The sequence below is a fragment of the Apaloderma vittatum genome, unplaced genomic scaffold (assembly GCF_000703405.1).
Source record: "Apaloderma vittatum isolate BGI_N311 unplaced genomic scaffold, ASM70340v1 scaffold11162, whole genome shotgun sequence".
In the NCBI taxonomy this organism is placed as follows: domain Eukaryota; kingdom Metazoa; phylum Chordata; class Aves; order Trogoniformes; family Trogonidae; genus Apaloderma; species Apaloderma vittatum.
Window position 1 is genome coordinate 1 of NW_009703090.1, and position 18,160 is coordinate 18,160.

General features: G+C 38.4%; 1 protein-coding gene across 2 annotated transcripts; it reads left to right on the forward strand.

Moving 5' to 3' along the window:
* Positions 1–412: 412 nt before the first annotated feature.
* PRMT7 (protein arginine methyltransferase 7) lies at positions 413–13,431 on the forward strand. 2 transcript variants are annotated; one of them, XM_009864492.1, is made up of 17 exons: positions 413–554; positions 1,017–1,053; positions 2,350–2,499; positions 2,730–2,838; positions 3,146–3,258; positions 4,491–4,732; positions 4,874–5,051; positions 5,835–5,962; positions 6,238–6,379; positions 6,873–6,956; positions 7,223–7,270; positions 7,471–7,560; positions 8,224–8,385; positions 10,739–10,813; positions 11,409–11,569; positions 12,603–12,699; positions 13,217–13,431. In XM_009864492.1, the coding sequence occupies exons 1-17, from the start codon at positions 460–462 to the stop codon at positions 13,373–13,375; spliced, it is 2,070 nt and encodes a 689-aa protein (XP_009862794.1). In that variant the 5' UTR covers positions 413–459; the 3' UTR covers positions 13,376–13,431. The 2 variants fall into 2 exon arrangements, with proteins under 2 accessions (XP_009862794.1, XP_009862795.1); XM_009864493.1 differs by lacking the exon at positions 2,350–2,499 and having other exon boundaries at positions 460–554.
* Positions 13,432–18,160: the final 4,729 nt, after the last annotated feature.

Sequence of the window (18,160 nt, forward strand, 5' to 3'; positions counted from 1 at the left end):
ACCTAAACCAGCTTTAATAAACAGTAATAGTGCTACTCAGAAAATAATTGAACTGATGGAATACGTACAGGTGAATGGAAGTAATGAAATACATGGCAGTGTGTGCAAACCCACAGTTTGCAGGGGGCTGCGGGCACTGGGCCCGGGCAGCCAGAACCCGGTACCGGAGCCAGGTTTGGGCACTCGGCACTGGGATCACAAGCAGAAGAACGGGCGGTGCCCTTCTTGGACAGCAGCCATTGAAGAGGAAGATCACTTAACCCCCTGACCCCTCAGGTTTATACTGAATATGGCGTATATGGGATGGAGCACATATAGGTATCCTTTAGCGAAAGTGATGTCTGTTGTCTTGTGGCGGGTTTGTTTTTTGTTCAATTCAGCCTGTATTTTGTGTATTATATTGAAGCCAAAGCAGCAGAACAACTCATAATACATCAGTAACACAAATTGAGATTGATCATGAAGACCTTTTGTGGAAGAGCTAATCCAACCACTGGTGCAATGGAGTGGTTAGAAGAGGATGAGAACTATGACTACCATCAGGAAATCGCAAGGTATGCTGGAAAAAATAAGTTGTTCCACTAAAGCTTCAAAAAAGAGCAAAACTAGCTTGGATTTATGATGGGTTTTGGATTCATCACTATAGAATTTCTGAGGGCATGAGATAAGCAGACTGTAGGATAGTTGAAATGTCTTTTTTTGCTATATATGGGTCTGTCCCAGCTGTTATTTTGCAGTTGTTTGTCCATAGATGTCCATATTGGGCCCATTGCCGAAGAGAGAATATATGCCAGCAATTAATTAGTTCATTTATGTGCTGGTGACCACATCACTGAAATGATATTATTCCTTAGATTTGGGAAACAATTCAGATCCTCAAAGAGCATGTCAGCTATCTGCATTGACGGGCCTTGGAGACCTTAGTAAGAGAAAACAAAGGAGGCTATATAGGATCTAGCCAATTCTTTGTGCATTGCAGTATATAATACTTTGACTGGAAATTTTTTTTATTGTAGGTCACGCTATGCAGATATGCTTCACGATAAAGACAGAGTAAGTACAGAAGCAAAAAACTTCATGAATGGTGAGAAAATACCCATTTTCTTTCTCTTGAGTAGCTATCACTATATGATTTTACAGATTTTTCTGAAAGGTGAAATTTCCCAATTTGTTACTCTTTAAGATACCAGACCTGCTCTTAGATTAACAAATTCTCTCTTACATCTGACTGTAGTATTCTAATGTTTACTGGAGAACATGATATTTACATTCAGTAGGTGATTTTGCTGTTCTGTGTTTGACATATTTTAGACAGTGGGAGCTCATTAGATGAAATTTCAAAGGCTATGAATGTGCATCTAGGCTTCTTAGTTTTTATAGGAATACAAATAAAGTCTATTCTTTTGAGGTATTTTAAGCTCTTATTTACTGCTTAGGATTGAGGAAAAATCTACAGACATGATAAAGTCTGGAGTGAATAATTTTAGTATTCTTTCTGCTCTAGCCAGATAGTTAACCATTTCTTCAGAAATGTTTTTAAAGACTTTTATGGTGCCTACTCTGTGAGTCTTGAATTCAGTGGGATCCCACATTCAGTTAGCCATGCAGGGACAGCAAGTTGTGTCTCAGGAATTAAAACCAATTCTACTGGAATTATGTATCAAAAGTGTTAACTAGAAGTGTTCAGACCCTCCAAATTTAAAATGTCCAAAAATAGTGTATTCTTTGAAAAGACTTGATAAATCATCTGGAAAGGAGTGCCTTACAATAGGCTGCTATGGAGTAAAAATAGCATGTATTTCATGTAGCTAGGAGATGGCAGGATTTGTTTTTTTCACTGCTGTTGCTGCTGGTATGCGTGTAGCCCCACTTAATGGCACATATCAAAATACTTTCACATGTTCTCATGTATGAATATTTTCCAATAGATGAAGAGAGGAACCTAAATTCAAGATTCAACTCTTGTGCTGTCACAGGCACTGTATGATTATTTGAGTGATGCTGCAGAGGAAAATAATAAGAAAAACAGTAGTATCTCACAGGGTTTTGTATCTAGAAAGTGTGTTGCATTTGTATAATATACATGCACTGTAAGTAGCTGATTGATCAATGATGAGTGAGTAGCGTGATAAAACTTGATGAGCTTTAAATGGACTGAGCGCTCTGAAAAAACACGTGCTTTTGCTGAAAATGGCTTTGGTATGATTACAGCACAAATGTCTTTAGGCTTTTTTCCAATTATAAACTTGGAGTCTGAGAATGCAAGATTTCTCCACAAAAGTTAGCAGTATAAATAGATAAGAGCTTGACGATCTCTTTTCCTCTTTTTATTTTTTTTGCCCTCCACAGAACACAAAGTATTACCAAGGTATTCGTGCCGCAGTCAGCAGAGTAAAAGAAAGAGGTGAGAAGGCGATTGTTCTAGACATAGGCACTGGCACAGGGCTCCTGTCTATGATGGCAGCTTCAGCAGGTGCGGATTTCTGCTACGCAGTTGAGGTAAGCGTTTGTTACTGGTTGCATGTGGTTTTGTGTGCAGATTCGTGACCTCTTTTTAGAGCTTCAGTGCAGTTATTTTGTCTGAATGATCAGTGCCCTCGATGCGTTTGCTGTTTTGTATTGTGGTTTCTGAAGGGCAAGACTACATCTGCTGCGTTTTCTGTTGGCCTCCTTTCATTTCTGAAAGCTAAGGTTAGCTAACTCAGTTGTTGCGCTCTTGCCATTTACAGGTCTTCAAGCCCATGGCTAATGCTGCTGTGAAGATAGTGGAGAAAAATGGTTTTCGTGACAAGATCAAGGTAATCAACAAGCACTCCACCGAAGTCACAGTTGGCCCAGGTGAGAAAAATAAACTAGAGTAAAACAAATTGGCAAGTACCTCAAAACTGTGAAGGAAAATATCTTTTTTTAATTCCCAAATGTTTTTAATTAGAAGAAAATATCACTGGAAATTTACTTCAAAAGAAAATGTTGTGATAGTATTTCAGTAGTCATTTGTATTGCTGCTTCTGAAGGAAAATAATTCACAGTCGCCAGCAGGTTCTCTAATAGGAGTAAGTTTTTGAGTGATTTGCGTTTCCAGCGTAGCATCTTCTTGAAAAACTTATTAAGTCTTCCTTTTACAGTATTAATTTGTGTTTTTTAGATGGAGATATGCAATGCCGTGCAAATATCCTGGTTACAGAATTATTTGATACAGAGCTGATAGGAGAAGGAGCTTTACCAACCTATGAGCATGCACACAAATTCCTTGTAGAGGTAAGAAACCAGAAACTGATAGTGTGTCAGATTTATCCCTAGAGGAACTCTTTTAAATTTTATTGGAGTAGGGTAAAGGCTGTACTTGGTTTAGGCTTCTATGTTATTTATAAATACACCATCAGGAGTGCTAATTCAGTGAATAATTTACTAGATTCATTCCTAGAATAAAGCTATTGGAGTACAACATATTGTAAATCACAGGCTCTGAAAGTATAGTTAGTTGCTTTATATTAAACCAAATAACTTGCAGGTTAACAAATGTCTTTTAGAAAAGCATCCAGTTCTGATGTGGAGATTTCCTCAGAAGTTTGTTCTAGTGGCAGATAGGTATTACAATGTTTTAAAAAATGAGTGTGTTTTTTTTTTTCCTTCTCCTACTAAATTTAATAGGCTTCACCTCGCAGGATTGACTGTTTTGTTTGTTTCCAAGGAGTTCTTGCAACTCCGTGTGGTTTTTGCCTGTGGAAATACTTCAGACACTGTAATCAAACTAAGATCCACGGGTTTTCTGACACGTAATCTATGGGTATACTTTCAGGGCTTTCTCCTTTACCCTTTCTATTTTTTCCCTTTATTTAAAATGTAAATGGCAAAACTTTATTTAAATTTCTGATTTTCATTTTGCCAGTTTTACATCTGAAGACAATAGCACTCCGTAAGTTTTTACTGCTCTCCATATGTAACTGGTAATTAGTCTTTCTTTGTGAAAGCGTTGTTCTTGGACTTCATAGTTAGCTCTTAGTGCACAGTTTTTCTAGAACAACTTATGTGTTTTCTACACTTTAAACATGGATACAGAGTTCTTATTGCAAAAATATCTGAGACGTTATTTTTCTTATTTACTCACTGCAATCACAAGTTCTGTTTTAATGTTGACAGCTTAGTAGTTGTCTGCCTCGAGAAGCTCAGGATAGATCTCTCATCTCAGAACCAGAATGGAAATAGGTATTTAATGAAGTCGAAAAATGACGCTGTTGCACAATTAATAAAGTAGTCTGGCTTTGCCGAACCAGGCTGGACGGGATAGATACATGTATTGTATTTCAGATAGAGACAAAGTGAAAGGGCTCTGATCTTACAGAAGTCACTGAAATAATTTGTGTTTAGGATTTCAAAGCTCCCAGTCCAGCTTTTCTTTAAACTGGTTCAACATTTCAGTTGGTTTAGTTCTCACGCGTATTAATAAGTCAGATTTGCTGAATGTGTTTACTCTTTGTTTGAACACTCAGGAAGGATGTGAGGCAGTGCCTCACAGAGCAACGGTGTATGCCCAGTTAGTGGAATCCAAAAGAATGTGGTCCTGGAACAAACTGTTTCCTGTTCATGTCGGAGCAGAGGACGGGGCAAAAACGATTGTCTCCCCTTCAGAGATGGAGAACTGTCCAGGTGTTCCTTCTGTTTGCGATATCCAGCTGAACCAGATGCCTTTAAGTGACTTCACTGTCCTTAGTGAAGTGGTGACAATGTTCAGGTAAGATAGGCACTGTTTTGGTCAAACCAGATTTTCCTGTTAGGCCTGCTGTAGCAGTTGTGTATTCAGCTTATGGAGCTAGCGAGAATTTCTGAAGAGTGCTGAACTGTTTCTTTTTCTGCTTTTGATGCTCCTCTGCAGCGTGGATTTCAGTAAGCCAGTGAGGAGCGCTTCTACCTGCTACAGCGTGCAGCTGGAGCCTGTCAAATCCGGGAAGGCACAAATCGTGCTTTCCTGGTGGGATATTGACATGGACCCCTCTGGGATGATAAATTGCACGATGGCTCCATACTGGGTAAAATCCAGTTCCGATTTCCAGGTAAAATACTGAGCTTTCACATACTGTGATCGGATGACTGCTGGTAATTCTTTTGAGTAAAGGCCATACTGAGGGTTTTAAGCAGCTGTCCCTTAAACTGTGTAGGAACTTTGCAGATGCTTTCTGGATTGGAAGATGCTAATTAAGCAAATTATAGAAATGTTAACTTTAGTATGCACCTGTTTTAGGCTTTCTTTAGTGTAAAATTTAAATGTAAGCTTAATGTAAAGCTTAAAAACTTAAGATCTCTATCAGGTATTTTTATTTTTATCTTTTAATTTATTTTAAAGAAATAAAACAAACACTTCCATGTATTTGTGATGCAGAAAATAGCTTTTTGAAACACAGAATAGTTGTGCTGTCATATCAGAGCGACACTAAGTTACCTCATTTGATGTGTGAGGCTCCAACCACTGGTCACTGTAAGCAATTCAATACAGGTTTCTACTAAGTGAACTATAGAAGGAAGTGAAGCTGTGGTAATAAATGCAAAGTGTATTTTGGATTTGTTTTTCAATTGATTAAAATACAAGCTTAACTAGTTGGCAAACCAGTGCTCTCAAGCTTATTCTGTTGTAAGAAATCTATATAAAATACATTTATTCAATATGCAGTATCAGTCCTTACTCTGCCTTGCTGACGTGAACAAGATTCTTCCAACCAGTTGCACATCACTGCTTCAAAGTTATACTCATCTTTTCTAATTAATTCCTGCTATTTGTTTACCTTCCACTTACTAATGGTGGGTTAATTCCTAAGTTTTTGTTTATCAACCCTTTTCAGTGGAGAGATCACTGGATGCAGTGTGTGTATTTTCTTCCAAATGAGGAGCCAGTTCTCCGGGGTGAGAGCGTGCACCTGACTGCCTGTCGTGACGAGTACTCTCTGTGGTACAAGCTGCAGAAAGCCAGGTAACAATTCACGTGTGTGAAAAAGGATGGTATTTTATTCCAAGCTTGAGCATTTGCTGCTCTTAGAGCCGCTCTTTTGTAGAAGAATAAGGTAAGATCCTAAAGACTGGAAAAATATTAAGAGCCAACATTTTTAACAAGTGATGCCAACTTCAAAAATCAGTGCCTGAACAGTGGAGTCCTCCATCTGCATTGGTGTGCGTACTAGCTGAAATGCATAAATGTACCTGTTTGTGAAAACATGTGGTTAATACTTCATTGAAATATTTTTGCAGAGGAGAAGAGGAAAATAAAGCAGATGTTCGTGTTGAGAGTCCTGTTTGTAGATGTCAGGCTCATCTTCTCTGGAATAGACCGCGCTTTGGGCAATTAAATGATCAGAACCGAACACACCGATACATCAAGTCTTTGATGAAAGTGAGTGCGTGTTTGCCTGTAGGTTTTTTGCCTTCTGTGATAGATGCTTGTATTTGTTTATTTGCGGTGACAATTTATGGAATTTGTTTCTCCCTTGCTAAAAGACTGTGCTCACAAAGTGTATTATATTTACAGCAGTAGATGTAAGTTACATTTTCTCTTGAAAACTTTAGTATTTTCTTAAAGTTGTAAGCAGCTGGTTTTGCACAGGGATTTGTAGCAGCTCTGTGTGTTTGTTAGAAGGAATGTTGGTAGGTGAGTAAAGGCACACAATATATATTTTAGTGCATACTTTTTTTCTGACCTTAAACAAGGGGATTGCATGAACATTGCTTACATTATTCTGTTCTGCCTGAGGAGGTTATGGTATCTCCCCACTCTTATTTGATATGGAAGTGTATAAAGTGGGAAAAAAATTGCCACCAGAATGTTTAGAATTTGAAAAAAAATTTTGTCTGGAGTAGGAATAACAATGACTATTTCATTTTTATAGGTTCTGGAAACAGATAGTGTTTGCCTCTGTATCAGTGATGGTAGTCTGCTGCCTATGCTGGCTCACTATCTTGGAGCAAAGCAGGTACCGTACTTCTTCCTGGTTTTCTGATCTTTGCACTTTAGCTTGATATTTTTAGTAATTTCATAGAGTTCAGCATTTTCAGCTTGTTACTTAATTATTTCTGGTGCCTCTTCAGTGACAAGTGAGAAAGAGGCAGGCCGTGGAATAGATGGATGGTTCTTATGAACTATGTTCACTAGGGCATCAAAATAGTTCCTTTGTTGTTGGTTTACTTATTCTTTTGGTTAAATAAAACTAGTTGATTAACTGTTGTGTATTTTCTTTAGGTGTTCACGTTAGAAAACTCTGCTGTGTCCTGTTCTGTCATGGAAAAAGTAAGTATTCAGTTTTCTTTTAAAGCAGTAAATGAACTCAGGGCATTTCTAAGGCCAGAGCTGATGCCTTTGGTTGTCCTTGCATCAATTGCATGGAGGTTAAATCAGTTTAATGAATGTGACTTTATTATTTTGGTGTGGGTTTGAGTCTCAGCTGTAGCTTTTGATAAAAGTGGTGTGCACTTTTTTTTTTTTTTTAGTTTTTTAAAGCAAATCATCTTGAAGATAAAATTAAAATAATAGAAACACGTCCTGAGTTGCTCACAGCTTCTCATTTGGAAGATAAAAAGGTAAGTTACAGTTGCCCAATACTGAATTTTGGTGGGGTGGTGGGGAGCAGGTGAAAATAAACCTCGCTTTCCTGCCGTGCTACTGTAACCACAATGAAACCCGTTTTGTCCTAGTTCATATAAAGTGTAATTTTCAGACATTGTCCCACTGAAACTAAATGAGGCTTACTCTAAAGATTGTGGGAGAGGTTTCGCTTTGTTTTTGAAAGTGTATGAGTTTCCCTTCCTGCATAATCTACACCAGTTGAAAGGGCAGTAAAACTGGTTTAACTGCATATTTCTACTAGGCTGTAGGTCTTCTTTCTCAGGCCACTCAGAAGATTGCAATCTATTTGGAAGTACTAAAGTCCTTAAATTAAAAATTTCAAAGTGCCCTGACTCTTGCCACAAAGCCTGCCAACTTAAAAAACTGCAATATTTTCTCTCAAACTATGTTGTAGTGAAAATTCATTGTAAAATTTGCTGACTAAAACCGCAAAACAATTGGGTTGTGCAGTATATGCGGCATGCAGTAATTACATCCTCATTAAACAGTCAAAGTTTTTATCTAGATGATTTCACTTGCTATATTGCATTGGCTGCCATTGAAGATATACACAGCCTGTGTTACTGAGTTGTTGCAATTCATTAAAATGGTTTTTATCTTCTCCTTTCTTTGCCAAGATTTCTGTTCTTCTGGGAGAGCCGTTTTTTACTACAAGTTTGTTGCCGTGGCACAACCTGTATTTCTGGTACGCCAGGACAGCTGTGACCAGTCACCTCGCCAGCAATGCCACTATCCTCCCTCAGTCTGCATCTTTGCACATGATGATAGTGGAATTTCAGGTGAGATTATTTAGAACTATCTGCTGGATATTTACACAAATTCACTCCAAATTGAGTACTCTTCCAGGAGTTTTTAACAGCAAGGTTATCTCATCTTAATGCTGTCCACTTCGGTATGTTTTGCACTTAAAACCTGAGAAAAAATACTTGTCATCTTGAAGATGAGTTTTGCTATTTCAGCCATTGTTCTCAGAAAACGAACCTGAATAATTTTAGCATTTTAAATGACAGGGGTGAATGTTTTAAACTATTTCGATTAGAGAGATGCTGCTGAAACATGAGAGTCGTGGCTATTTATAAAATCAGATATTCTGCAAAATAACAAGTTTTAAATTGGTACAAGTATAAGACTGTAGGCAGGATTCATAATTGTGTGTGGGGTTTTTTTGGCAACTTCAGGCTGTGTAAGTTCTAAATTTGAGCATAATAGGGGTCGTGTGTTACAAATACTTGGAAAAGTCACCTTTTTTTCAGTTATTAAAGACTTGGTTAGTGAAGATTGTGAAGAATTTGCCTACAATGACAAGGAAATTTAAATAAGTGCTTTCATAATTGGTATGTAAAGGTTTTTGTCCAGAAGCTTGAGAGAGGGAACTCTTTAGTCTGAAATTGTGTAACTAAAATTTACGCATCTGTATAAAAAAATACCTGTAATCCAATGAACTTTCAAAGAAGCATAACCTTCAGCTTATCTGTTAAAAATGCCAGCTTTTTTCTGTCTCTTTTCATCCCTCTGGTTCACCAGCTGTGTGGGTTTGTGTCTGAGCCTTCTCTCTCTTAACAGTTTGCTTATTTAAATGGTCTTTAAACTTGTTCTCTTACTTCTACCTTCAATCTGTGTATGTGAAAATAATGTTTTTCTTCACTCTGGGACTCACCAGCTGTGCTGCCTGGCTTTACACACCTTTCAGTTTTCTGTGAAGATGGAGAGAATCTAAATATATACTGAGCAAATAATATAAATCTGAATCTTGTAATAGGAAGCACATGTTTAAGACTAACAGTTTAAGGCAGTAGTTTAGCAGTAATCAGATTGAAATAAACAGTTACTTCTAAAGCCATGCTCTCTTACCTAAAGTATTTATCTTCCCAGAACTCAGAGTATTTTGCAATGAAGTAAGCATCTTTTTCATGTTCTCAATGAGGAAACTGAAGCATGCAGACTGCTGAGTTAAGATTATTCAGCAACCTGAATGTAGAGTAACATTTGTGTCACCTCAAGTTTTACCCTTTGGAGTACAATTTTGAGTTCAGGAATGATTCCACATAGCTATTTTGGTAGAACATTTAACTTGTGTTTCATTCCATTAAACTATTCCAAAAGCTATTGCTTTGATTTTACATTTTCCTCCTTGTTTAATGGCAAATCTAGACTCATAGGCTAGAATCTTGGAGGCTTTTAAAGAAAGTTCTGCATATACCAATTCTTGGTTAGACGGAAGAGATACAGAGTTGTAAGGAATTCTGCAGAACTGGTTCTGTAGGCTGTTTTGTCTTTTCCGAGCAGCGATATGTCATTGCAGTTAAGCAATTAGCAAAAGCTGTAACCAGGAGAAAGAATGTGATGAAAGTACTTCGGTTACAAACTTTAGTCCCTAATTGCATTTAGGGAGCAGGATGCTACCTGTCTGATTTGATAGTTCTGTCGGGTGTACCATTCAGAGATTCTTTATAGTCACTCTTGTTCATGCTGCATTCAGGCATAAATTCTAACAGCATTTATTTAAATTTATACCAGTCCTGCTGCTGTCTTGTACAGCAAGAACAGTTGAGGTAGCTAAGTGCAACAATGAACAGGTAATAAAATGTATATATCCACAGCTAGTGGGTGTTCTTGTTCTGTTAAGAGACCAGCCTAAGGAAAGGCAAAAGTTGAACTGAATCATTGTCTGTCCAGTGGATTGCTGAAGTCAGTGGGAAGTGCCTGAACTGGTTTTACTGATCTTTGGAGGGCTAAAGGGAAGTGTGGTAGTCCAATAGGCTGCAAGGTGTTTGGTACAACTGGGACCACTTCCCTGCGCTGGGTGGTGGAAATGGGGGGGAGCTGTAAGGATTTAATCTTGTCAAATCCATACCTACTCTAAAGTAAACCGTGCAGAGAGATGGTAGGAAATGTGACAGGATTCTTGTGAGGAGTTGGAAACGGTGGCTGAAGAATTAACTGACTTGCAAAACATTTTCCTAGAGTTATACTGTCTTCTGATTCTTGCAGTATTTCTAATGGTTTAGGAATGTATAGATAGTAAAGAGTCTTTATCCGGCTTGTTACCAAATGTCTAATCTACAGGTTAAATGATGTTAAGATTTCCTATTTCTTTTAATAAAGCCAAACAAATCCTGTTTTCTTTTTTAGGACTTATGGAGAATCCGGAGTCCATGTGGCATCTGTGAAGGTTTTGATGTCCGGACTATGGATGACATGATTAAAGTAAGCAGACTGAAAATAGTTTCTTCTTATTTGTCAAACTCTTTAGTACTTTGCATGGTTTTGAAAATACTTCTGTTCATTCAAAAAGAAAAATACTGTTCTGAAATTTCTATTCTGAGCTTGAAGTCAAATCATCTGGGAGTTGTTCGTAGATTAATCCTGCCCTTATTTTCCCTTGCAGGTACTTCTGAAAGAGAAAAAGGCTTTCTGACTTGTGAGAAATAGATATGAGGAGTGAGATTTATTTGTATCAATTTCTAGAGCTGTACTGTCGATATCCGTATTTGAGTGAGCCATTTATATTGCCTTTATAGTCATTGTAGAGGAGTACAGGCAGTTCAAGAGTAGAATTTATCTCAAGGGAGAGGAAAAGTTAAACGCTTTGTGTTTTGAAAACACCTCTTTCTGTTTCAGTACCGAGGACCATAGCCATAGCAATTGCTTCATGCATGTAGTACATATTTTCCCTTGTGCCTACAAAGTGCAGTCCTGTCCTCCTGCAGATTTATTGCTTAAATACTCTGGGTTAACTTGAAAACAAGGACTGTTTGCCTCTGGATTGTTTTCAGATAGTTTTATTACTTTCTTTCCTCAGAATTCTCTGAATTTTAGGGAATCCAAGGAAGCAGAACCTCACCCTCTGTGGGAATATCCTTGCAAGTCACTCTCTGACCCTCAGGAAGTTTTGACGTTTGACTTCAGAAAGACTGTACCGCAAGACTCCCTCAGCACAGAGGGTTCTGTAAAGCTTTTACGGTGAGTATTCTCATTGCAAAAAATATTTTTTTTACCTCATATTCAAGCTCTTTGTGTTTTACAGTTAACTAATGGAAACATACTTCACCCTTTATAACAATATGACCTAAAGTTATGGAAGTTACTCTGACACAAATTTGCTGTGACTATTCACAACAGGCTATAACAATAAGGGTAATTTCCTAGATAATATGCCTGTATTTCAAAACCAACATTTTTCTAGATGTTGCCACGATTTAAAACTTAAATAGAGTGAAGATAAACCCTTGTCTGGATATTATTCTGCTTGTTCCCAGCTGCTGAGTTCTTGCAGAAAAAGCTGCTATTTAGCTTTCCAAGTTATTCTGTTTAATACCTTTAATGTATACACTCTTCTTCCTTTTAACTTAGTTCTGACTATCTCGATACTTGTCACACGTCTCCTGAGATATTTTCCACTATAATCTCACTACAGATTGTACTTAATTCTGTTCAAATTTGAAATGCTACTAAGAATTAAAAAGCAGGGGAAAGCTATTGTTGACTATCAGAGCTCATGTGACTCAAGCACTGCTCTAAGTGTATGTTTCTCTCTGTGAAACGAAATTCAAGGTTTCACCAAATCCAGAACCATCTGCACGGGGTCTCTGTGCCCTTTGCACCAGTTGTATTTACAGGCAGCCAGTGAGGTGGTACGTGTGGTAAGTATTTGTTAAATTCAGGAACAGTGGAAGCTGGGGTCTCTGAAGGAGGTACTCCCCGTATCCTTTATGCCATGCTGTGGAGTGCCTGTTCAATGACTGTGGTTCTGAGCAGATTTAGTTATGACATATTCTCCACTTCCTTGTCTATTTTAGATTTCATATCTGCAAATACTGTAAAAGTGGCTACCCATTTACCAAACCATTCAGCTGTTCAGCTTTTTTTTTTCCCCAATGAAATAAGTTATTCATGCTTTTACAGCTCTCAGCTAAACTGTGTGAGGAATGGTTGCAGTGCTTAAGCTGTCAGTGTTTTGTGAAGTAACGGATATTTGATCTCCACCTCTCCCCAGGAAAGGGAAGTGCCATGGAGCAGTTCTGTGGATGGAATATCATCTTGTTGCTGATATCTCCGTCAATACAGGACTTTTGCAGATTTCAAATGAAAAGGTATTTCTTCAATCTAATTTATTATATCAAAGTCTATAGGATTACAGTACTTGAAAAATGGTTGGTTTATACAGTGCTCTTCGTTATACTGCTTGGGTACGGAACTGGTAGAAATGTCTGTTCCTATTTTTCACAGGAAGTGTACCTTAAAATAGGAGAGTCTGAATTGGATCCAAATGCTCTCATAGTTTGGAACCACATTCAGAACTTAAATATGATGATAGCTCAAAAGAGAATTTATTAATACAAATCTCTTCTCTCAGTTTAACAAAAGCAAAAAAAAAAAAAGTATTTTTAGTATTCCATGTAAATATTCTTTGACCAAAACCTTTTTTTCCCCTCTACACTTCCCTGTGCCATGTAGCATATGGTATTTCGATTCCTGTAAGAGAATGGATGGCAATGGAAGTCATAACTGTCTGTACTGAACTGGGAACAAGAACTCTTCTTGCATTATTACTCCCTAGTAATAATATTGTAGAGTTTTGACTGTTGTCACTTTTAACTCTTTTCATAGGGAAACTGTGAATGGAATCCCCACTGCAAGCAAGCTGTCTATTTCTTCAGTTCTGTTATCGAATCAGAAACTCTGTCAGACCTTCCTAGCGCTGTCATGTATGCTATAAATTTCGACACAAAGACAGGAGAGATTGCCATGGATTTTAAGCTATTGTAAAATACTTCTCCTTTATTCATGTTCCTAAATTATAATAAAGTTACATAGTATTTTTTTTGTATCGCAGAGGGATTTTTTTTTTTCATTGTGCTCAGAGAGCAAACTTCTGAAATATACTTTAAACCTTTTTGGGTTTGTTTGCAAAATACATAGGCAGGGAGGTAAAGAGGTGTTTGTGACAGGGTTTATATACTTGGATATACATGCTTGTTATCTATTTCAGTGTGAAACTCTGCTGTGAGGTTTTGAGTAACGTTCTGGAGCTGCAGGGTAGATGACTTACTAGTTATTGCATAGTGCATCAGTGGATGAAGACACTAAACCTAAATATCAGGTAAAAATGAGTTAAACTTGCCTGTTTCTAGGCTGCTCTTGTCACTGTAAAATGGGAAGTAGTCTTCGGAGTGCGCAAAGAGAAGTCCCAAGTCAAGCTACATAGCTATTTTAGTACACTTAATAAGGAGAAGGAAACAGTTCAGCTGCTCGCAGACCTGTGCAAAGTGCGGCTAGTATTGAACTGAAATGGTGAGTGAATTAAAAGTGTGATGCACTGACATTCTGCTGGAGACTGAGATGCTGCATTTCTGCAGAGACATTTGCCAAATGGTGGACAAACTCTGGAAACGTGTAACTGGAAATTAGAAAATGTACATATTCAGGTTAATTGAAAGTGACAAAGTAATGGTAGTCTCACCAGGAACAAAAGAAAAAGAGCCATAGTCTAAAAATCTTGCAAATCTTTAGGAGATAAGCATTATATGATCAAAAATGGGGCCTTATATCCATTCCAGCAGAGATCTAAGTAACATCTGCCAGGTTAACCAAGTTGCATGTTGCCCTGCAGTAGCGCATGTCCACAACTGAGCATTTCTGAGTTGCAGTCCAAATCATGCTGGCAGGACGGGTAGTGTGTGACCATGTGTATGCAATTAATTCTGCTTTAGAGGAGCAATCAATTGGTGTATCCGTTTTGTATGTGTGACCTATTAGGGGAAATAGAAAATCAATGTGCTGCCTGTCCTGAATTATGCCAGCCAGCCGCAGGGACAACTCTGCTCACCAAAGCTACTCCTATTTCCTCTGAGCAGCAACTTCAGCCAAGTGAAGGGAATGCCATAAAGAAGCCATGGGGGAGCAGGAGCCATGATACATAGTTCTGGTGAGTAGGAATTCTTCCTCTTTTCTTTTCCTAAGAGTGTTCATATTTATAGACCTGGAAGCCATCTGAAATATTGCTAAATTTTTCAGAGCTATTTTCCTGACCGAGGTCTTTACACTTAATAGATGTAAGGAAGTGATGAAGTATGACTCACGCTTTTCAATAGAACAGAAACCCTGCAGCTGCTACTGAGATATGTGGATTTCACTTTTCAAAACTACTTTTAAGATGCTTAACTTGAGACTCTCATTTCTTAGAAACTCTGCTGGAATATATTCATTAAATAATTGTTTCTGATTTTGATACACTGTCCCTAGCCCGCAAGAAGTATAGTGGCACAAGTCTGTTTGTTATGTGTTGGGAACATAAGCTGTACAGTTCTAAAGGGAACCATAATATGGCCAAGCCTTTTAAATGGTAAAGGCTTGGCCATTTATAAAGAAAAGGGAAAAAAAGGCACAGTTGTGCAAGTCAGAATGCAGAAGGTTTGCATTGTGTATCTTCTCCTCTCCTGGAGGAGATAATACAACAGAAAAAACTTAGATGCTGCCTCCTGTGTTTCTCATGGCCTGACACAAAGCAGGAGCTGCTGGTCTTGTTCTGCAGGAGGAATAGCTTCTGACGGGGCTTTGCATTTAACTGCACAAATTATTCTGCATCTAACTGAAAGATCGAGTTCCAGAGGGAACACAGAACTAATAGGCAGCAATATATTAGAATTTATGTGCTTGAAAAATAAAAGTGAGATGGAACAAAACCACAACTGAATTTACAGTATATGATGTCTAGTGTTAGCTTTCTCAAACATAATTGTGTTTGTACATGCCTGAATTGTACTTTCTAAGGAAAAATAAAACATAAGTTTGCTGAAGTGCCAAAGAGAAGGAATCCAAGTTGATGGGAATTTGTATTTTGTTTTCAGTGTTATATATATATTGAAGATGTATTCTTTTTAAATCCTTTTGGCATTGTGAGACTTGGGGCTACAGAGATTCTCAGAGGCAGGTGCAGTGACTGTGAAGGACGTAGGCTAGATGTAGTAGCCAGCATATTGTGCTTCCAGAACTGAACTGTGGCAATTAATTTGAATCATACTACCAGCATGTGAGGAAAACATTTTAAATTTCAATATACCTGGAGAGGTAATTGTATAGCTGCTGTCCAGAAGAATAAAAAGGCTGGGAAACTGAGCATATTTTAGCACCTGTGGGTTCCTTAGAGGAACAAAATCTGAGGGATGTGCTCAAGAAACCTTGTGCATGTTTTAATTCACTGTGAGTGTGATCAGCATTGCTAATGCTTGCACTTAATGCATTTAGACAGATGCTGAAACTGCTTTGAGGATTTGGTTGAAATGTGCTGGAAGCTTTTATGTTGAAGCAAACCCTTACCACACGTGTGGTTTAAGCGTTTTCATGTAAGTCATACCACTTACTAAATTCTGGTATGTACAAAACAGCTATGTTGCTAAGAATTTGGGTGACCTGGGAAAAGATTTGTTCATGTGTAATTACGAGTGTATGTATCAGGCTTCCTTGGCTTCTGTGAATTCTTCAGGTTGGACTGAAAAAACGTAGTGTGATCTGTAAATTGTGTGGAAAACAGCTCCTTAGAGAGGGATACTGGCCATTCCTTATACACATGTATGCAAGAAGAAAACGAAAAAGTACTGCTATCTCTGTCCTCTTCCACAGGGTATTTTACTGCAAGCACTCACGCTTTATCAGAAAAACATATCTACCCAGTAGCAGCATTCAGAGCCCCGTTTGGTCCCAGACCTGACAGAAGCACTGCGATGATGTGCTTGAGTTGGAAGAGCTTCAGGCTACTGGCGTCTTAATAAGCAAAGCAAGAATCCTATTTTCTCTGGGAAGGAACTTGCTCGGTGTGGCCACCACAGGCAATTTTTTGTCTAAATGACAACAGCTTTGATCCTGGCTATGCCTGCAAGCATAGATACATATTTTAATAGAAACAAGATCCCCTGCCACCACTGAAGTAACAGTATTACAGTTGTATATTGCATGAAAGCCAATGTATAACTGACAGGCTTTTTAATGTGGCACATGAGATGTTTGCTCTAAAGACGCAGGTTTTATTCAGGTATTAAAATAATCATAAACTGCAAAGTTTTGCTATTCTCTTTTAGCTTCCTTACTGGAGTTTTGCTGCAAAAACAGTAACTTTTCTGTAGCTCTGAATGAAAGTTTTACTAATTCATGGTGCCTAGCATACCATACATCCACAAGAGGGTGCTGAGAACTCACTTTTACATTTCTAGGGTATTTTCAGATTGTGTTTACTAAGAAGTGCACAGACTTGCAATGCAGCTGGCTCATCTTACGTGCAAATAAAACGCTTGTGATGTTATGGGATACACTGTACATGCACGCACTGAAATGGAAATCCAGTGCAAAAAGTCACAACTGCTTGTAAGACTAATATGGTCTTAATCTACCATAAAAAGCAGGCAAGCAACGAATACATAGAATGAATAATAGCCTTAGGACAGTGAAATTTTCTAATGAAGAACAAGCCTTGCATTTTAAAGGCTGTTTTCTAAGTCGTGGCAGCTGCGAGATTTGTTCCTGTATTTGCAGAACTGGAACCTTTTGTCTGAAGGCTGGGCGACTGAAGGACTGAGATCCCCGAGCTTGCTTTTCTCCTTCATTAGTCCCTTTGAAACCGCTCTGTGTAGGCTTCCTGTGTGTAACAAGACAGAGGATGCAGTTCAGAACTAATTCATTTAGTCACTCATCTTCTGTATTCTATTTGTAGTTACAGCTGGTTGTTAGGAGGGGAAGAGACTATTAGGGCTTCCCAGCTTAGATTTTTCCAGTGACTGTTCTGAGCCGAATACAATGGGTGCTCGTGTTGTCATTCTACCTTATTGACTCGGATGGCATTGCAAAATGTTAATTTGGCCTGGTGCTTAATCGTTTTAAAATTTCACATTTACAAGCATTTAATGCAGATTAATGATTAAGATGCTTCTCAGAGTGAGGTACGTGGTGTTATCCCCCTTTTTCAGATGAGAAAAAAAACAAAGTGTGCCTTGTGTGGGTGTTCAAGTGTTTCATCTGCCCCAGGCTGGCTGTAAGATTAGGGCCTCGGAGCTAAAAATTACTTGCTCAAGGCCATGCAGAATAAACTAATCCCTTGACTCCCTTGCTCTGCTTTAATCATTCGTTTTCTTAGCGCAGTGTGATTTCAAATGCGGCCTTATGAGGTTTGACCGAGATACAGCAGATAAAGGCTCAGAGGCTGCAAATCCTTGGATACCTCAGTAATTAAAACCGTGAGTTTTAAAACATACAATGCATATAGTTGTATATTATATATAAATTATCTTTTTAATATAGAGATTATAGGTGTACATTTACAAGGCTACAGGGCTTTGTTTTTGTTTTGAAAGGCTGTCGTGAAGATGACCCATTTCTTTTTGGGTTTCCCTTCCCCCCCCGCCAGCAGGATTCTCCCTCGGGTCTGAGCTATGAGCTGCCTCTTTGGACACGGGCACTACCGAAAGAACCAGAGCTGGCGCTCTCCCTGTAAGCAAAGGGCACGGCCCGCAGTTGCGGATCTGGCAGTGCTCTGTGTCCGAGGGTACCTCAGCTCCTCAGTTA